The sequence below is a fragment of the Pan paniscus genome, chromosome 14 (assembly GCF_029289425.2).
Source record: "Pan paniscus chromosome 14, NHGRI_mPanPan1-v2.0_pri, whole genome shotgun sequence".
NCBI lineage: Eukaryota > Metazoa > Chordata > Mammalia > Primates > Hominidae > Pan > Pan paniscus.
Window position 1 is genome coordinate 58,471,443 of NC_073263.2, and position 20,102 is coordinate 58,491,544.

A 20,102-nucleotide genomic window follows, 5' to 3' on the forward strand; every position below is an offset into this window, starting at 1 on the left:
CCACTATCCGCCACCCACGTTGTTCCCAGCCTCCCTTTCTTCCACCTGGACGTTCCCCCCAGCCCCACTTCTGCTCCACTCCTCCCCCGACTGGACCTGAAGCCTGAGCTTCCCCTGAACTTAGAGTACGCAACTTACAATATGCAAGCTGCCAAACCCCCTTTCTGTACAAGGCGATTGGAATGGAACTGTCATGTACAGTGAAAGTACACGTCACGTGTTTCAGCCAAGAAAGAGCCAAACCAGACGACCGGGAGGAAGTGGGATGCAACAAGGATCAGTAAGCATGGAAATTAGGAAACTGTATTCTTAAGTCCAGAGGAGTACGATTCTGGAAAAAGGATTGATGACCTAGAATTAAAATTCCAGAAGACACTCATATAGACATGTGGGGCATGCGAAAATTCAGAAGGAGCTAGAAGTTACTACAGTTCTTGTCTAGTGCCTGGAGACGATAGACTGGCTGAATATAAGAGCGATAAAACTCTAGACTGACACATTTTTAAGTCTCAACGTGGGTACCCTTTGGGAACCACTAAATGAATTGGAATAGAAGGTAAAATTTCAAACAGATTGAGGAAAAAGTGGATCAAAGGACATTTGATGAATCAGACAAAAGGTGTCGGGGTGGTGGGAGGGAGGCTAACGGAAACAAGGAGAGTGCATGACTCACTGGAACCGCTAAATGAGGAATCAGTGATTTGACGGCAGTGTCCTTGGCTTCCTCCTGGCTTTAATGGGAATATTTTAAATGTTTCACCATTAACCAAGATGTTTGCTCTAAGTTTCTCATAGATGTTTAAGTTGAGTTAGTTCCCATCTTTTCAGAGTTTGATAAATGTTGTATTATGAATTTTTGTATTTTTGTATTTTATTAAGTAGCCTCTTATTGGCTGGTTTTCACTCCTTTGTAAACGTCCAAATAAAATACAGATAACTTTTTACATCAAAGATTTTTCTCTTGTGTATTCAATCCTTCTAAATAAACCGTTCTCTTCGGACTTATTTTATACAACAGTTCTTTCACTAAACTTTCACAAATCGCAAATATAAAATGTGTTTACTAAAAGCAGAAAGGAAGGTAGAAAAATGGCTCCAGTCTCTGTTCTCCATTCATATCGCATCTCTCCCCATAGTCACACAAGTCTACACCAACAAACGTACACATTAAGAGCATCGTTTGTGGCTCGCTTTTACAAACACCTGGCGTGCCATGTGCCAGGGGTCCTGCTGAAGTGACTATAAGGTCCAGGCAGGCAACACAGGTGTGGTCAGGAGCACAGCCTCTGTGGAGTCCGTGCGTCTCCAAACTAGGAACAGGCGACTTCGTATTGAAGCATGGCATGGATCACAATGAGCACTGTGCAGTGGGAGCTGCTTCTTGGCTTGCCATTGGGGTCTGTCATCCATAAGCCAGAAAGCCCCCTTGCAGTCATCCCACGCACATGTGCCACTCTCTTCCTGCTGTATATCTGTCTGGAAAGAGGCACAGGTTTTACATTCCGCAGGTGGCGGTCTGCTGATACGCCACTTCCAGGACATTTCCACCACCAGAATGCTTCACTAAACATGTGTACGTGGAGTAAGACAGGGTCTCATTCAGTCATCCAGGCTGGAGTGCAGTGGTGCAATCACAGCTCACTGCAGCCCGCACCTCCTCAGCTCAGGTGATCCTCCAACATCAGGTTGCCAAGTAGCTCAGACTGCAGGCAGGCACCAAGACCCCTTGGTAATTCCTCCGGGTTTATTTATTCATTTATTTATTTATTTATTTATTTTGAAACAGACTCTCACTCTTTCACCCACGCTGGAGCGCGGTGGCTTCGGCTCACTGAGAACTCCATTCCCGGGATTGAAGCGATTCTCATGTCTCGCCCTCATAAAAATAGAAAAATTAGCCAGGCATGGTGGTGGGCCACTGTAGTCCCAGCTGCTCAGGAGTCTGAGGCGGGAGAATCCTTTGAACCCAGGAGGCGGAGGTTGCAGTGAGCCCAGATTGCGCCATTGCAGTGATCCGAGATCATGCTATTGCACTCCAGCCTGGGTGACGGGAGCAAAACTTTGTCTCAAAATGGACAAAAGAGAGAGAGAAGTTATCCCAATAAGAAAGATAAACGTTTTGAAGAGAAACTTCACAGAAGAATCTATGGGTTTGGTCAGTGAGCACACGAAATCCCAATCAGGATGAGAATATGCAAATAAGCATGGAGCATCCTGTGGTGCCAGGGAGAAAGGAGCCGCCCAAAACCAAACAAAACCAAAAGCCACAGCGATGGGAGGTTGACAAAGGGACACGCAAGCCAACTAAGGGAGCTCCCGGTGGCCAAAGCTGGCGACACTCAGTAACAAAGTAATTAACTAAATAATTAATAATTAAATAGTTGAGTCATATATTTGACAAAATAATTAGTTCAATTATTAAATAATTCATCCCCTGAAGTATTGGAGTGTAAACCAAAGCATACAATAGGTGTCCATAAGTCCATACGGATATAAATAAGTGACTAAATCAACAACCATGTGGGGGAGAATGGGAAAATCCTCCACACAGGAGAACTCCACAGAATTTCGGTAGCTCTTCCCCCGCACGGAGATAAAGCAAAACTTCCCTTTTATTTAAGTATAGGCCCCAGGTAGCGACTTCCAAATAGTACAGTAGAGAAAGAGGTGGGAAAATCACTTGATGGTGGAGAAACCTAATCAACACTGCCCCAGCCAGGTGACCAGGACTAATAGCAGCAGTGATAAGCCGGCTTGATGGTGTGTACTGTAGACAGGATGGGATGGGAATGGCGCTTTCCCGCTGCAATCTTCCTTACAAAAACATATAATTCCAGTCAGATCACAAGGAATACATCACACGAACTTCAGGAGGGGACATCCCACAATATATCTGATCAGTATTCCAAGTGTCAAGGTCATCAAAAACAAGGCAAGTGTGAGAAACCGTCGCAGCCAAGGGGAACCGTGACGAATTGTAAGGTGGTACCCTGGATGGGGTCTTGGGACAGAAAAGGTATGTGAGGTGAAAACATAGCAAAACCTCACTTCAACAACAAATACAACCCAAAAAAATAATTGGCCCGGCATGGTGGCTTGCGCCTGGGGTCCCAGCTACTCGGGAGGTTGAGCGGGAAGGACGGCTTGAGCTCAGGCCTTCCAAACAAGCCTGGGCACAGAGCGAAACCTCGTCTCTCCAAAAAATCCGAAAATTGTCCCGATGTGGTGGCGCTCACCTGTAGTCCAGCTACTCCGGAGGCCGAGACAGGAGAATCACTTGAACTGATTCTCCTATCTCAGCCCCCCAAGTAGCCGCAGCGAGCCGAGATGGCACCGCTGCACTCCAGCCTGGGCTACAGAGCGACAACCCGTCTCTGTAAAAAAAAAAAAAAACAAGGATGCAAACCAACCAAATAACCCACTGCGGGATTCCCCTCCAGTGTCCTGCTGTGTTTCCCGCTGTCTTCCTCCACCCGTGTGTGCGGCCACAGCAATAAAAGCCAGTGGTGTGGGTCTCACACGCATCTCCAGCCCCGTCGCCATCGCGCTGAGCTCGACTCTTTTTACAAAAGGCCACCTGACAACCTCACTTGGCAGTTCAAAAGCCCCTTCAGCCAGATGTGCGCAAGCCAAGCTCCGCAACTTCCCATTCAGAGCAGGTTCTCGGTCCACCTCTGCCTGAATGAACGGGCGGGCTACCAAGGCCGCAGTCTCTTCCTCAAGGGCTGTCCACACTGGGTCTGGCTTTCTCTGGGAAATTTCTCTCCCACCAGGGAACTTTCTCCTCCTCTACCTCCCTCAGTCTCAGTCTAACAGCACCCTGCGCCCAACCCCGAGGGCTGCAATAGCCTTCTTGCCTCTCCTGACTTAATTCTGCGGACCCTGGGTTGGCGCTCCTTCACAGCCAGGCTGGTCGTTTCTGAAATGTTAACCCGCTGCCGGACACCGTTCCACGGTTTTCCGCTGCCTTGGAACAAGACCAGCTCCTGCGCGGACCCTGCCTCCACCTCGCACCACCTCTGGGCCTGGACTTGGCCTCCGGTCCATTGCCAGAATGTGCCGGGCTCCCTTCCAGTCCGGGCCTCAGCACACCCTCTTCACTCCCTTTCCTTTCTCCCTGCCTCTCCCAACCCGGTTCAGGTTGACTAATTTCAAATTTTATGTTCCAGATTTCAGCCCAGATATCCCCCCTTTGGATGCTTTCCTTCACCGTGCTCAGATCTAAGCTAATCGCATCTTCCTATCAGCCGCTTTCCGGGCACCACACCCCATTGTGCTGACACTCAAAGGCCATTATGCATTTTGTCCCTCGATGATTAGATTAATCAATCAACCACGGGCGTCTAGAAATGGCGGCATCTCAGAAGGGCCCCATTTGACTGGCAGGGGACTGGCCCAATGCGCCTCGCAAGCCCAGCCAGGCCCGCCCCAGCCGGCCCCCCTCTGACGACGCCTGTCCCTTACGCGACTGCCTTGCTGCCGTATAAGAGGGACCGCGCTCGGCCTCCAGCAGTCGGCTTTCTGCTGGGCTCGGAGCCAGAACCTGCTGCGTGCTCCCTCCAGACTCCCTGGCTGCGGGTGGACTACCTCAGAGCTACAGCGGTGAACCTGTGGACACCTCCGACTCCTCGGGCCTCTCTTCGTCGAAGAGTCTCCTAATTTTCAGATCTCCGGAGCCAGCTGTGGGAAGATCAGGTGTGTGTCTGGGAGTCCCGGAGGGGTGGACAGATCTTGGGTGGGTGCAGCTGGGGACAGAATCCTCATTCCCCTAGAAAGGCCACGGCCATCCCCCTGCCTTGTCACCTCTGTCTTCCTAAATCCGTTCTTGCTCTCTTGTTTTTCTCTCCAGCCCCTCCCGCCGATTGCTCATGGAGGAACCAAGGCCTTCGAAGCGACTTCGCTCCATGGCCCCTAATCAAGGTACATCAAACGCCTGCCACTCTCTTTTTAATTTCGTTTGTTCCCCAATTCTTCCCCAATTGTTTGAATTCAAACTCAATCGAGCATTCTCTGTTTCACCTTCTCCTAGCCTGCCTCAACCTGGGCTGGTTGTTGGAAGTCAGCTCCCAGGTTCCACATCCTCTGGCAAATTCCCTTCCTTCTTTCAAACTGTAATCCCATTTCCCAAATCTGAGATTTGCTGTTGTTGTCGCTGTTTCCTTCTGTTTCGTTTTGTATTACTGTTTCTCCGTAGCAGAGCGAGTCCTCACGCTACGTCTTGACCTAGGATAAACCGCTACTTCCACCTTGTTCTTTCCCGGAGGAGTTGGAACTTTACGGCTGTTGCCACGTTGTTCTCCAAAACATTTCCCTTCCTACGCTGAGTGTCCTAAATCTTTTAATCTTGTCTAGTTTGACAGATGCATAACAATAAAGCATCCACTGAAAGCAAATTCTTTAACATCTTGCTGGTCTGAAACATCTTCATTCTCCCCTCCCAGATTCTTTAGTGAAACTTTGGTTGGACAGGACATTTTACGTGGGAAATTCATTTCCCTTGAAATTTCGAAGACATTTTCTGTTATGTTCTAGACTGAACTGCTGCTTTTGAGATGTCTGATTTTTGAGATATGTGGAATCCTAGCCATTTCCATGTGACTTTTCCTTTCTCTGTCTCCCGCTCCCTACAATCTTTTAGAATCTTCTCTTTTTCCTCAGCACTCTGAAATTTTGTGGTGAAATGTCTCAGCCACAACATACCTCTAATTCTCTTATATTTCATCCTTCTTTCCATCCTTTTAGGTTTTTGCTTTGTTCTGTGGGAGATCTCCTCAACTTCATTCTCCAATTTCCATGGAGAGTTTTGTTTCTTCTCTGACAATTTTAACTTCAAAAATCCCTCTTTTCTCTGAGTATTTATTTTTAAAAGTATCCTATAACTGCTTGATGGGTAAAATTCCTTCTATCTCTCTCTGCTCACGCTCTGCTTCTCTTTTAGCCTCAGGTGGGCCTCCTCCAGAGCCAGGCTGCTGTGTTGCGGACCCTGAAGACTCCGTGGAAGCAGATGGGCCCGCACAGCCAGCCCAACCCGCAAAACCCATCGCTTACGTGAAACCCTTCAGATGGCAGCCCCCAGCTCGCCCAGAGTCACCCCGTCCTGCAGAGAGAGGCCGGCGCCGGGGAGGAAGCCGGCGGCCAGGGCGAGGCCGTGGCAGAAGGGCTGGGCCCCGCGGGGACGCTGGCCAGAGACAGGGGGCAGAAGGCGTGATGGGACCGGACGTGCACATCCCACTGGACCACCATGGAGAGCCAGGCCACCAGGGGGAACCGGAAATCACGGAGACCGCAGCCTTCTCTCTTTCTGAAACAGGTCCTCTGCCTGGAACTGTGCAGGAAGGCCCTGGCCCCGACGTGGCGCAACCTGAGCTGGGGTTTCAGGAGCTGCCCACTGCTCCTGGGCCTCAGGCTGTTGACTGGCAACCCGCGTTGACCCTCTATCCCTGCATCGGGTTTAGGGCTCTGGGTGACTCAGCTGTTTTACAAGTCATTCAAACCCCCCACGGCACCTATGTGCAAGGGGTCCCAGTGTTCCTCACCGACATTGCATATTGACCACTATCCGCCACCCACGTTGTTCCCAGCCTCCCTTTCTTCCACCTGGACGTTCCCCCCAGCCCCACTTCTGCTCCACTCCTCCCCCGACTGGACCTGAAGCCTGAGCTTCCCCTGAACTTAGAGTACGCAACTTACAATATGCAAGCTGCCAAACCCCCTTTCTGTACAAGGCGATTGGAATGGAACTGTCATGTACAGTGAAAGTACACGTCACGTGTTTCAGCCAAGAAAGAGCCAAACCAGACGACCGGGAGGAAGTGGGATGCAACAAGGATCAGTAAGCATGGAAATTAGGAAACTGTATACTTAAGTCCAGAGGAGTACGATTCTGGAAAAAGGATTGATGACCTAGAATTAAAATTCCAGAAGACACTCATATAGACATGTGGGGCATGCGAAAATTCAGAAGGAGCTAGAAGTTACTACAGTTCTTGTCTAGTGCCTGGAGACGATAGACTGGCTGAATATAAGAGCGATAAATCTCTAGACTGACACATTTTTAAGTCTCAACGTGGGTACCCTTTGGGAACCACTAAATGAATTGGAATAGAAGGTAAAATTTCAAACAGATTGAGGAAAAAGTGGATCAAAGGACATTTGATGAATCAGACAAAAGGTGTCGGGGTGGTGGGAGGGAGGCTAACGGAAACAAGGAGAGTGCATGACTCACTGGAACCGCTAAATGAGGAATCAGTAATTTGACGGCAGTGTCCTTGGCTTCCTCCTGGCTTTAATGGGAATATTTTAAATGTTTCACCATTAACCAAGATGTTTGCTCTAAGTTTCTCATAGATGTTTAAGTTGAGTTAGTTCCCATCTTTTCAGAGTTTGATAAATGTTGTATTATGAATTTTTGTATTTTGTATTTTATTAAGTAGCCTCTTATTGGCTGGTTTTCACTCCTTTGTAAACGTCCAAATAAAATACAGATAACTTTTTACATCAAAGATTTTTCTCTTGTGTATTCAATCCTTCTAAATAAACCTTTCTCTTCGGACTTATTTTATACAACAGTTCTTTCACTAAACTTTCACAAATCGCAAATATAAAATGTGTTTACTAAAAGCAGAAAGGAAGGTAGAAAAATGGCTCCAGTCTCTGTTCTCCATTCATATCGCATCTCTCCCCATAGTCACACAAGTCTACACCAACAAACGTACACATTAAGAGCATCGTTTGTGGCTCGCTTTTACAAACACCTGGCGTGCCATGTGCCAGGGGTCCTGCTGAAGTGACTATAAGGTCCAGGCAGGCAACACAGGTGTGGTCAGGAGCACAGCCTCTGTGGAGTCCGTGCGTCTCCAAACTAGGAACAGGCGACTTCGTATTGAAGCATGGCATGGATCACAATGAGCACTGTGCAGTGGGAGCTGCTTCTTGGCTTGCCATTGGGGTCTGTCATCCATAAGCCAGAAAGCCCCCTTGCAGTCATCCCACGCACATGTGCCACTCTCTTCCTGCTGTATATCTGTCTGGAAAGAGGCACAGGTTTTACATTCCGCAGGTGGCGGTCTGCTGATACGCCACTTCCAGGACATTTCTACCACCAGAATGCTTCACTAAACATGTGTACGTGGAGTAAGACAGGTTCTCATTCAGTCATCCAGGCTGGAGTGCAGTGGTGCAATCACAGCTCACTGCAGCCCGCACCTCCTCAGCTCAGGTGATCCTCCAACATCAGGTTGCCAAGTAGCTCAGACTGCAGGCAGGCACCAAGACCCCTTGGTAATTCCTCCGGGTTTATTTATTCATTTATTTATTTATTTATTTATTTTGAAACAGACTCTCACTCTTTCACCCACGCTGGAGCGCGGTGGCTTCGGCTCACTGAGAACTCCATTCCCGGGATTGAAGCGATTCTCATGTCTCGCCCTCATAAAAATAGAAAAATTAGCCAGGCATGGTGGTGGGCCACTGTAGTCCCAGCTGCTCAGGAGTCTGAGGCGGGAGAATCCTTTGAACCCAGGAGGCGGAGGTTGCAGTGAGCCCAGATTGCGCCATTGCAGTGATCCGAGATCATGCTATTGCACTCCAGCCTGGGTGACGGGAGCAAAACTTTGTCTCAAAATGGACAAAAGAGAGAGAGAAGTTATCCCAATAAGAAAGATAAACGTTTTGAAGAGAAACTTCACAGAAGAATCTATGGGTTTGGTCAGTGAGCACACGAAATCCCAATCAGGATGAGAATATGCAAATAAGCATGGAGCATCCTGTGGTGCCAGGGAGAAAGGAGCCGCCCAAAACCAAACAAAACCAAAAGCCACAGCGATGGGAGGTTGACAAAGGGACACGCAAGCCAACTAAGGGAGCTCCCGGTGGCCAAAGCTGGCGACACTCAGTAACAAAGTAATTAACTAAATAATTAATAATTAAATAGTTGAGTCATATATTTGACAAAATAATTAGTTCAATTATTAAATAATTCATCCCCTGAAGTATTGGAGTGTAAACCAAAGCATACAATAGGTGTCCATGAGTCCATACGGATATAAATAAGTGACTAAATCAACAACCATGTGGGGGAGAATGGGAAAATCCTCCACACAGGAGAACTCCACAGAATTTCGGTAGCTCTTCCCCCGCACGGAGATAAAGCAAAACTTCCCTTTTATTTAAGTATAGGCCCCAGGTAGCGACTTCCAAAAAGTACAGTAGAGAAAGAGGTGGGAAAATCACTTGATGGTGGAGAAACCTAATCAACACTGCCCCAGCCAGGTGACCAGGACTAATAGCAGCAGTGATAAGCCGGCTTGATGGTGTGTACTGTAGACAGGATGGGATGGGAATGGCGCTTTCCCGCTGCAATCTTCCTTACAAAAACATATAATTCCAGTCAGATCACAAGGAATACATCACACGAACTTCAGGAGGGGACATCCCACAATATATCTGATCAGTATTCCAAGTGTCAAGGTCATCAAAAACAAGGCAAGTGTGAGAAACCGTCGCAGCCAAGGGGAACCGTGACGAATTGTAAGGTGGTACCCTGGATGGGGTCTTGGGACAGAAAAGGTATGTGAGGTGAAAACATAGCAAAACCTCACTTCAACAACAAATACAACCCAAAAAAATAATTGGCCCGGCATGGTGGCTTGCGCCTGGGGTCCCAGCTACTCGGGAGGTTGAGCGGGAAGGACGGCTTGAGCTCAGGCCTTCCAAACAAGCCTGGGCACAGAGCGAAACCTCGTCTCTCCAAAAAATCCGAAAATTGTCCCGATGTGGTGGCGCTCACCTGTAGTCCAGCTACTCCGGAGGCCGAGACAGGAGAATCACTTGAACTGATTCTCCTATCTCAGCCCCCCAAGTAGCCGCAGCGAGCCGAGATGGCACCGCTGCACTCCAGCCTGGGCTACAGAGCGACAACCCGTCACTGTAAAAAAAAAAAAAAAACAAGGATGCAAACCAACCAAATAACCCACTGCGGGATTCCCCTCCAGTGTCCTGCTGTGTTTCCCGCTGTCTTCCTCCACCCGTGTGTGCGGCCACAGCAATAAAAGCCAGTGGTGTGGGTCTCACACGCATCTCCAGCCCCGTCGCCATCGCGCTGAGCTCGACTCTTTTTACAAAAGGCCACCTGACAACCTCACTTGGCAGTTCAAAAGCCCCTTCAGCCAGATGTGCGCAAGCCAAGCTCCGCAACTTCCCATTCAGAGCAGGTTCTCGGTCCACCTCTGCCTGAATGAACGGGCGGGCTACCAAGGCCGCAGTCTCTTCCTCAAGGGCTGTCCACACTGGGTCTGGCTTTCTCTGGGAAATTTCTCTCCCACCAGGGAACTTTCTCCTCCTCTACCTCCCTCAGTCTCAGTCTAACAGCACCCTGCGCCCAACCCCGAGGGCTGCAATAGCCTTCTTGCCTCTCCTGACTTAATTCTGCGGACCCTGGGTTGGCGCTCCTTCACAGCCAGGCTGGTCGTTTCTGAAATGTTAACCCGCTGCCGGACACCGTTCCACGGTTTTCCGCTGCCTTGGAACAAGACCAGCTCCTGCGCGGACCCTGCCTCCACCTCGCACCACCTCTGGGCCTGGACTTGGCCTCCGGTCCATTGCCAGAATGTGCCGGGCTCCCTTCCAGTCCGGGCCTCAGCACACCCTCTTCACTCCCTTTCCTTTCTCCCTGCCTCTCCCAACCCGGTTCAGGTTGACTAATTTCAAATTTTATGTTCCAGATTTCAGCCCAGATATCCCCCCTTTGGATGCTTTCCTTCACCGTGCTCAGATCTAAGCTAATCGCATCTTCCTATCAGCCGCTTTCCGGGCACCACACCCCATTGTGCTGACACTCAAAGGCCATTATGCATTTTGTCCCTCGATGATTAGATTAATCAATCAACCACGGGCGTCTAGAAATGGCGGCATCTCAGAAGGGCCCCATTTGACTGGCAGGGGACTGGCCCAATGCGCCTCGCAAGCCCAGCCAGGCCCGCCCCAGCCGGCCCCCCTCTGACCACGCCTGTCCCTTACGCGACTGCCTTGCTGCCATATAAGAGGGACCGCGCTCGGCCTCCAGCAGTCGGCTTTCTGCTGGGCTCGGAGCCAGAACCTGCTGCGTGCTCCCTCCAGACTCCCTGGCTGCGGGTGGACTACCTCAGAGCTACAGCGGTGAACCTGTGGACACCTCCGACTCCTCGGGCCTCTCTTCGTCGAAGAGTCTCCTAATTTTCAGATCTCCGGAGCCAGCTGTGGGAAGATCAGGTGTGTGTCTGGGAGTCCCGGAGGGGTGGACAGATCTTGGGTGGGTGCAGCTGGGGACAGAATCCTCATTCCCCTAGAAAGGCCACGGCCATCCCCCTGCCTTGTCACCTCTGTCTTCCTAAATCCGTTCTTGCTCTCTTGTTTTTCTCCCCAGCCCCTCCCGCCGATTGCTCATGGAGGAACCAAGGCCTTCGAAGCGACTTCGCTCCATGGCCCCTAATCAAGGTACATCAAACGCCTGCCACTCTCTTTTTAATTTCGTTTGTTCCCCAATTCTTCCCCAATTGTTTGAATTCAAACTCAATCGAGCATTCTCTGTTTCACCTTCTCCTAGCCTGCCTCAACCTGGGCTGGTTGTTGGAAGTCAGCTCCCAGGTTCCACATCCTCTGGCAAATTCCCTTCCCTCTTTCGAACTGTAATCCCATTTCCCAAATCTGAGATTTGCTGTTGTTGTCGCTGTTTCCTTCTGTTTCGTTTTGTATTACTGTTTGTCCGTAGCAGAGCGAGTCCTCACGCTACGTCTTGATCTATGATAAACCGGTACTTCCACCTTGTTCTTTCCCGGAGGAGTTGGAATTTTACGGCTGTTGCCACGTTGTTCTCCAAAACATTTCCCTTCCTACGCTGAGTGTCCTAAATCTTTTAATCTTGTCTAGTTTGACAGATGCAGAACAATAAAGCATCCACTGAAAGCAAATTCTTTAACATCTTGCTGGTCTGAAACATCTTCATTCTCCCCTCCCAGATTCTTTAGTGAAACTTTGGTTGGACAGGACACTTTAGGTGGGAAATTCATTTCCCTTGAAATTTCGAAGACATTTTCTGTTATGTTCTAGACTGAACTGCTGCTTTTGAGATGTCTGATTTTTGAGACATGTGGAATCCTAGCCCTTTCCATGTGACTTTTCCTTTCTCTGTCTCCCGCTCCCTACAATCTTTTAGAATCTTCTCTTTTTCCTCAGCACTCTGAAATTTTGTGGTGAAATGTCTCAGCCACAACATACCTCTAATTCTCTTATATTTCATCCTTCTTTCCATCCTTTTAGGTTTTTGCTTTGTTCTGTGGGAGATCTTCTCAACTTCATTCTCCAATTTCCATGGAGAGTTTTGTTTCTTCTCTGACAATTTTAACTTCAAAAATCCCTCTTTTCTCTGAGTATTTATTTTTAAAAGTATCCTATAACTGCTTGATGGGTAAAATTCCTTCTATCTCTCTCTGCTCACGCTCTGCTTCTCTTTTAGCCTCAGGTGGGCCTCCTCCAGAGCCAGGCTGCTGTGTTGCGGACCCTGAAGACTCCGTGGAAGCAGATGGGCCCGCACAGCCAGCCCAACCCGCAAAACCCATCGCTTACGTGAAACCCTTCAGATGGCAGCCCCCAGCTCGCCCAGAGTCACCCCGTCCTGCAGAGAGAGGCCGGCGCCGGGGAGGAAGCCGGCGGCCAGGGCGAGGCCGTGGCAGAAGGGCTGGGCCCCGCGGGGACGCTGGCCAGAGACAGGGGGCAGAAGGCGTGATGGGACCGGACGTGCACATCCCACTGGACCACCATGGAGAGCCAGGCCACCAGGGGGAACCGGAAATCACGGAGACCGCAGCCTTCTCTCTTTCTGAAACAGGTCCTCTGCCTGGAACTGTGCAGGAAGGCCCTGGCCCCGACGTGGCGCAACCTGAGCTGGGGTTTCAGGAGCCGCCCACTGCTCCTGGGCCTCAGGCTGTTGACTGGCAACCCGCGTTGACCCTCTATCCCTGCATCGGGTTTAGGGCTCTGGGTGACTCAGCTGTTTTACAAGTCATTCAAACCCCCCACGGCACCTATGTGCAAGGGGTCCCAGTGTTCCTCACCGACATTGCATATTGACCACTATCCGCCACCCACGTTGTTCCCAGCCTCCCTTTCTTCCACCTGGACGTTCCCCCCAGCCCCACTTCTGCTCCACTCCTCCCCCGACTGGACCTGAAGCCTGAGCTTCCCCTGAACTTAGAGTACGCAACTTACAATATGCAAGCTGCCAAACCCCCTTTCTGTACAAGGCGATTGGAATGGAACTGTCATGTACAGTGAAAGTACACGTCACGTGTTTCAGCCAAGAAAGAGCCAAACCAGACGACCGGGAGGAAGTGGGATGCAACAAGGATCAGTAAGCATGGAAATTAGGAAACTGTATTCTTAAGTCCAGAGGAGTACGATTCTGGAAAAAGGATTGATGACCTAGAATTAAAATTCCAGAAGACACTCATATAGACATGTGGGGCATGCGAAAATTCAGAAGGAGCTAGAAGTTACTACAGTTCTTGTCTAGTGCCTGGAGACGATAGACTGGCTGAATATAAGAGCGATAAATCTCTAGACTGACACATTTTTAAGTCTCAACGTGGGTACCCTTTGGGAACCACTAAATGAATTGGAATAGAAGGTAAAATTTCAAACAGATTGAGGAAAAAGTGGATCAAAGGACATTTGATGAATCAGACAAAAGGTGTCGGGGTGGTGGGAGGGAGGCTAACGGAAACAAGGAGAGTGCATGACTCACTGGAACCGCTAAATGAGGAATCAGTAATTTGACGGCAGTGTCCTTGGCTTCCTCCTGGCTTTAATGGGAATATTTTAAATGTTTCACCATTAACCAAGATGTTTGCTCTAAGTTTCTCATAGATGTTTAAGTTGAGTTAGTTCCCATCTTTTCAGAGTTTGATAAATGTTGTATTATGAATTTTTGTATTTTGTATTTTATTAAGTAGCCTCTTATTGGCTGGTTTTCACTCCTTTGTAAACGTCCAAATAAAATACAGATAACTTTTTACATCAAAGATTTTTCTCTTGTGTATTCAATCCTTCTAAATAAACCGTTCTCTTCGGACTTATTTTATACAACAGTTCTTTCACTAAACTTTCACAAATCGCAAATATAAAATGTGTTTACTAAAAGCAGAAAGGAAGGTAGAAAAATGGCTCCAGTCTCTGTTCTCCATTCATATCGCATCTCTCCCCATAGTCACACAAGTCTACACCAACAAACGTACACATTAAGAGCATCGTTTGTGGCTCGCTTTTACAAACACCTGGCGTGCCATGTGCCAGGGGTCCTGCTGAAGTGACTATAAGGTCCAGGCAGGCAACACAGGTGTGGTCAGGAGCACAGCCTCTGTGGAGTCCGTGCGTCTCCAAACTAGGAACAGGCGACTTCGTATTGAAGCATGGCATGGATCACAATGAGCACTGTGCAGTGGGAGCTGCTTCTTGGCTTGCCATTGGGGTCTGTCATCCATAAGCCAGAAAGCCCCCTTGCAGTCATCCCACGCACATGTGCCACTCTCTTCCTGCTGTATATCTGTCTGGAAAGAGGCACAGGTTTTACATTCCGCAGGTGGCGGTCTGCTGATACGCCACTTCCAGGACATTTCCACCACCAGAATGCTTCACTAAACATGTGTACGTGGAGTAAGACAGGGTCTCATTCAGTCATCCAGGCTGGAGTGCAGTGGTGCAATCACAGCTCACTGCAGCCCGCACCTCCTCAGCTCAGGTGATCCTCCAACATCAGGTTGCCAAGTAGCTCAGACTGCAGGCAGGCACCAAGACCCCTTGGTAATTCCTCCGGGTTTATTTATTCATTTATTTATTTATTTATTTATTTTGAAACAGACTCTCACTCTTTCACCCACGCTGGAGCGCGGTGGCTTCGGCTCACTGAGAACTCCATTCCCGGGATTGAAGCGATTCTCATGTCTCGCCCTCATAAAAATAGAAAAATTAGCCAGGCATGGTGGTGGGCCACTGTAGTCCCAGCTGCTCAGGAGTCTGAGGCGGGAGAATCCTTTGAACCCAGGAGGCGGAGGTTGCAGTGAGCCCAGATTGCGCCATTGCAGTGATCCGAGATCATGCTATTGCACTCCAGCCTGGGTGACGGGAGCAAAACTTTGTCTCAAAATGGACAAAAGAGAGAGAGAAGTTATCCCAATAAGAAAGATAAACGTTTTGAAGAGAAACTTCACAGAAGAATCTATGGGTTTGGTCAGTGAGCACACGAAATCCCAATCAGGATGAGAATATGCAAATAAGCATGGAGCATCCTGTGGTGCCAGGGAGAAAGGAGCCGCCCAAAACCAAACAAAACCAAAAGCCACAGCGATGGGAGGTTGACAAAGGGACACGCAAGCCAACTAAGGGAGCTCCCGGTGGCCAAAGCTGGCGACACTCAGTAACAAAGTAATTAACTAAATAATTAATAATTAAATAGTTGAGTCATATATTTGACAAAATAATTAGTTCAATTATTAAATAATTCATCCCCTGAAGTATTGGAGTGTAAACCAAAGCATACAATAGGTGTCCATGAGTCCATACGGATATAAATAAGTGACTAAATCAACAACCATGTGGGGGAGAATGGGAAAATCCTCCACACAGGAGAACTCCACAGAATTTCGGTAGCTCTTCCCCCGCACGGAGATAAAGCAAAACTTCCCTTTTATTTAAGTATAGGCCCCAGGTAGCGACTTCCAAAAAGTACAGTAGAGAAAGAGGTGGGAAAATCACTTGATGGTGGAGAAACCTAATCAACACTGCCCCAGCCAGGTGACCAGGACTAATAGCAGCAGTGATAAGCCGGCTTGATGGTGTGTACTGTAGACAGGATGGGATGGGAATGGCGCTTTCCCGCTGCAATCTTCCTTACAAAAACATATAATTCCAGTCAGATCACAAGGAATACATCACACGAACTTCAGGAGGGGACATCCCACAATATATCTGATCAGTATTCCAAGTGTCAAGGTCATCAAAAACAAGGCAAGTGTGAGAAACCGTCGCAGCCAAGGGGAACCGTGACGAATTGTAAGGTGGTACCCTGGATGGGGTCTTGGGACAGAAAAGGTATGTGAGGTGAAAACATAGCAAAACCTCACTTCAACAACAAATACAACCCAAAAAAATAATTGGCCCGGCATGGTGGCTTGCGCCTGGGGTCCCAGCTACTCGGGAGGTTGAGCGGGAAGGACGGCTTGAGCTCAGGCCTTCCAAACAAGCCTGGGCACATAGCGAAACCTCGTCTCTCCAAAAAATCCGAAAATTGTCCCGATGTGGTGGCGCTCACCTGTAGTCCAGCTACTCCGGAGGCCGAGACAGGAGAATCACTTGAACTGATTCTCCTATCTCAGCCCCCCAAGTAGCCGCAGCGAGCCGAGATGGCACCGCTGCACTCCAGCCTGGGCTACAGAGCGACAACCCGTCTCTGTAAAAAAAAAAAAAAAAAAACAAGGATGCAAACCAACCAAATAACCCACTGCGGGATTCCCCTCCAGTGTCCTGCTGTGTTTCCCGCTGTCTTCCTCCACCCGTGTGTGCAGCCACAGCAATAAAAGCCAGTGGTGTGGGTCTCACACGCATCTCCAGCCCCGTCGCCATCGCGCTGAGCTCGACTCTTTTTACAAAAGGCCACCTGACAACCTCACTTGGCAGTTCAAAAGCCCCTTCAGCCAGATGTGCGCAAGCCAAGCTCCGCAACTTCCCATTCAGAGCAGGTTCTCGGTCCACCTCTGCCTGAATGAACGGGCGGGCTACCAAGGCCGCAGTCTCTTCCTCAAGGGCTGTCCACACTGGGTCTGGCTTTCTCTGGGAAATTTCTCTCCCACCAGGGAACTTTCTCCTCCTCTACCTCCCTCAGTCTCAGTCTAACAGCACCCTGCGCCCAACCCCGAGGGCTGCAATAGCCTTCTTGCCTCTCCTGACTTAATTCTGCGGACCCTGGGTTGGCGCTCCTTCACAGCCAGGCTGGTCGTTTCTGAAATGTTAACCCGCTGCCGGACACCGTTCCACGGTTTTCCGCTGCCTTGGAACAAGACCAGCTCCTGCGCGGACCCTGCCTCCACCTCGCACCACCTCTGGGCCTGGACTTGGCCTCCGGTCCATTGCCAGAATGTGCCGGGCTCCCTTCCAGTCCGGGCCTCAGCACACCCTCTTCACTCCCTTTCCTTTCTCCCTGCCTCTCCCAACCCGGTTCAGGTTGACTAATTTCAAATTTTATGTTCCAGATTTCAGCCCAGATATCCCCCCTTTGGATGCTTTCCTTCACCGTGCTCAGATCTAAGCTAATCGCATCTTCCTATCAGCCGCTTTCCGGGCACCACACCCCATTGTGCTGACACTCAAAGGCCATTATGCATTTTGTCCCTCGATGATTAGATTAATCAATCAACCACGGGCGTCTAGAAATGGCGGCATCTCAGAAGGGCCCCATTTGACTGGCAGGGGACTGGCCCAATGCGCCTCGCAAGCCCAGCCAGGCCCGCCCCAGCCGGCCCCCCTCTGACGACGCCTGTCCCTTACGCGACTGCCTTGCTGCCATATAAGAGGGACCGCGCTCGGCCTCCAGCAGTCGGCTTTCTGCTGGGCTCGGAGCCAGAACCTGCTGCGTGCTCCCTCCAGACTCCCTGGCTGCGGGTGGACTACCTCAGAGCTACAGCGGTGAACCTGTGGACACCTCCGACTCCTCGGGCCTCTCTTCGTCGAAGAGTCTCCTAATTTTCAGATCTCCGGAGCCAGCTGTGGGAAGATCAGGTGTGTGTCTGGGAGTCCCGGAGGGGTGGACAGATCTTGGGTGGGTGCAGCTGGGGACAGAATCCTCATTCCCCTAGAAAGGCCACGGCCATCCCCCTGCCTTGTCACCTCTGTCTTCCTAAATCCGTTCTTGCTCTCTTGTTTTTCTCCCCAGCCCCTCCCGCCGATTGCTCATGGAGGAACCAAGGCCTTCGAAGCGACTTCGCTCCATGGCCCCTAATCAAGGTACATCAAACGCCTGCCACTCTCTTTTTAATTTCGTTTGTTCCCCAATTCTTCCCCAATTGTTTGAATTCAAACTCAATCGAGCATTCTCTGTTTCACCTTCTCCTAGCCTGCCTCAACCTGGGCTGGTTGTTGGAAGTCAGCTCCCAGGTTCCACATCCTCTGGCAAATTCCCTTCCCTCTTTCGAACTGTAATCCCATTTCCCAAATCTGAGATTTGCTGTTGTTGTCGCTGTTTCCTTCTGTTTCGTTTTGTATTACTGTTTGTCCGTAGCAGAGCGAGTCCTCACGCTACGTCTTGATCTATGATAAACCGGTACTTCCACCTTGTTCTTTCCCGGAGGAGTTGGAATTTTACGGCTGTTGCCACGTTGTTCTCCAAAACATTTCCCTTCCTACGCTGAGTGTCCTAAATCTTTTAATCTTGTCTAGTTTGACAGATGCAGAACAATAAAGCATCCACTGAAAGCAAATTCTTTAACATCTTGCTGGTCTGAAACATCTTCATTCTCCCCTCCCAGATTCTTTAGTGAAACTTTGGTTGGACAGGACACTTTAGGTGGGAAATTCATTTCCCTTGAAATTTCGAAGACATTTTCTGTTATGTTCTAGACTGAACTGCTGCTTTTGAGATGTCTGATTTTTGAGACATGTGGAATCCTAGCCCTTTCCATGTGACTTTTCCTTTCTCTGTCTCCCGCTCCCTACAATCTTTTAGAATCTTCTCTTTTTCCTCAGCACTCTGAAATTTTGTGGTGAAATGTCTCAGCCACAACATACCTCTAATTCTCTTATATTTCATCCTTCTTTCCATCCTTTTAGGTTTTTGCTTTGTTCTGTGGGAGATCTTCTCAACTTCATTCTCCAATTTCCATGGAGAGTTTTGTTTCTTCTCTGACAATTTTAACTTCAAAAATCCCTCTTTTCTCTGAGTATTTATTTTTAAAAGTATCCTATAACTGCTTGATGGGTAAAATTCCTTCTATCTCTCTCTGCTCACGCTCTGCTTCTCTTTTAGCCTCAGGTGGGCCTCCTCCAGAGCCAGGCTGCTGTGTTGCGGACCCTGAAGACTCCGTGGAAGCAGATGGGCCCGCACAGCCAGCCCAACCCGCAAAACCCATCGCTTACGTGAAACCCTTCAGATGGCAGCCCCCAGCTCGCCCAGAGTCACCCCGTCCTGCAGAGAGAGGCCGGCGCCGGGGAGGAAGCCGGCGGCCAGGGCGAGGCCGTGGCAGAAGGGCTGGGCCCCGCGGGGACGCTGGCCAGAGACAGGGGGCAGAAGGCGTGATGGGACCGGACGTGCACATCCCACTGGACCACCATGGAGAGCCAGGCCACCAGGGGGAACCGGAAATCACGGAGACCGCAGCCTTCTCTCTTTCTGAAACAGGTCCTCTGCCTGGAACTGTGCAGGAAGGCCCTGGCCCCGACGTGGCGCAACCTGAGCTGGGGTTTCAGGAGCCGCCCACTGCTCCTGGGCCTCAGGCTGTTGACTGGCAACCCGCGTTGACCCTCTATCCCTGCATCGGGTTTAGGGCTCTGGGTGACTCAGCTGTTTTACAAGTCATTCAAACCCCCCACGGCACCTATGTGCAAGGGGTCCCAGTGTTCCTCACCGACATTGCATATTGACCACTATCCGCCACCCACGTTGTTCCCAGCCTCCCTTTCTTCCACCCGGACGTTCCCCCCAGCCCCACTTCTGCTCCACTCCTCCCCCGACTGGACCTGAAGCCTGAGCTTCCCCTGAACTTAGAGTACGCAACTTACAATATGCAAGCTGCCAAACCCCCTTTCTGTACAAGGCGATTGGAATGGAACTGTCATGTACAGTGAAAGTACACGTCACGTGTTTCAGCCAAGAAAGAGCCAAACCAGACGACCGGGAGGAAGTGGGATGCAACAAGGATCAGTAAGCATGGAAATTAGGAAACTGTATACTTAAGTCCAGAGGAGTACGATTCTGGAAAAAGGATTGATGACCTAGAATTAAAATTCCAGAAGACACTCATATAGACATGTGGGGCATGCGAAAATTCAGAAGGAGCTAGAAGTTACTACAGTTCTTGTCTAGT

At 49.7% G+C, this 20,102-nt stretch overlaps 2 protein-coding genes across 2 annotated transcripts; both read left to right on the plus strand.

The window, feature by feature from the left end:
- The first annotated feature begins 11,420 nt into the window (after positions 1–11,420).
- On the plus strand, positions 11,421–13,104 carry LOC129393712 (proline-rich protein 20E). Its single transcript, XM_055097178.1, has 2 exons — positions 11,421–11,472; positions 12,491–13,104. The coding sequence occupies exons 1-2, from the start codon at positions 11,421–11,423 to the stop codon at positions 13,102–13,104; spliced, it is 666 nt and encodes a 221-aa protein (XP_054953153.1).
- Positions 13,105–17,975: 4,871 nt separating this feature from the next.
- Positions 17,976–19,659, plus strand: LOC129393718 (proline-rich protein 20E). Its single transcript, XM_055097184.1, has 2 exons — positions 17,976–18,027; positions 19,046–19,659. Exons 1-2 carry the CDS (start codon positions 17,976–17,978, stop codon positions 19,657–19,659), a joined length of 666 nt encoding a protein of 221 aa, XP_054953159.1.
- The last annotated feature ends 443 nt before the right edge of the window (positions 19,660–20,102 follow it).

Bases quoted from the DNA above. Each gene is read 5' to 3' on its own strand.
- LOC129393718 (XM_055097184.1), top strand. From the start codon at position 17,976: ATGGAGGAACCAAGGCCTTCGAAGCGACTTCGCTCCATGGCCCCTAAT. The intron at 18,028-19,045 runs GTACATCAAACG...CTTCTCTTTTAG, and splicing joins CTCCATGGCCCCTAATCAAG to CCTCAGGTGGGCCTCCTCCA.
- LOC129393712 (XM_055097178.1), top strand. From the start codon at position 11,421: ATGGAGGAACCAAGGCCTTCGAAGCGACTTCGCTCCATGGCCCCTAAT. The intron at 11,473-12,490 runs GTACATCAAACG...CTTCTCTTTTAG, and splicing joins CTCCATGGCCCCTAATCAAG to CCTCAGGTGGGCCTCCTCCA.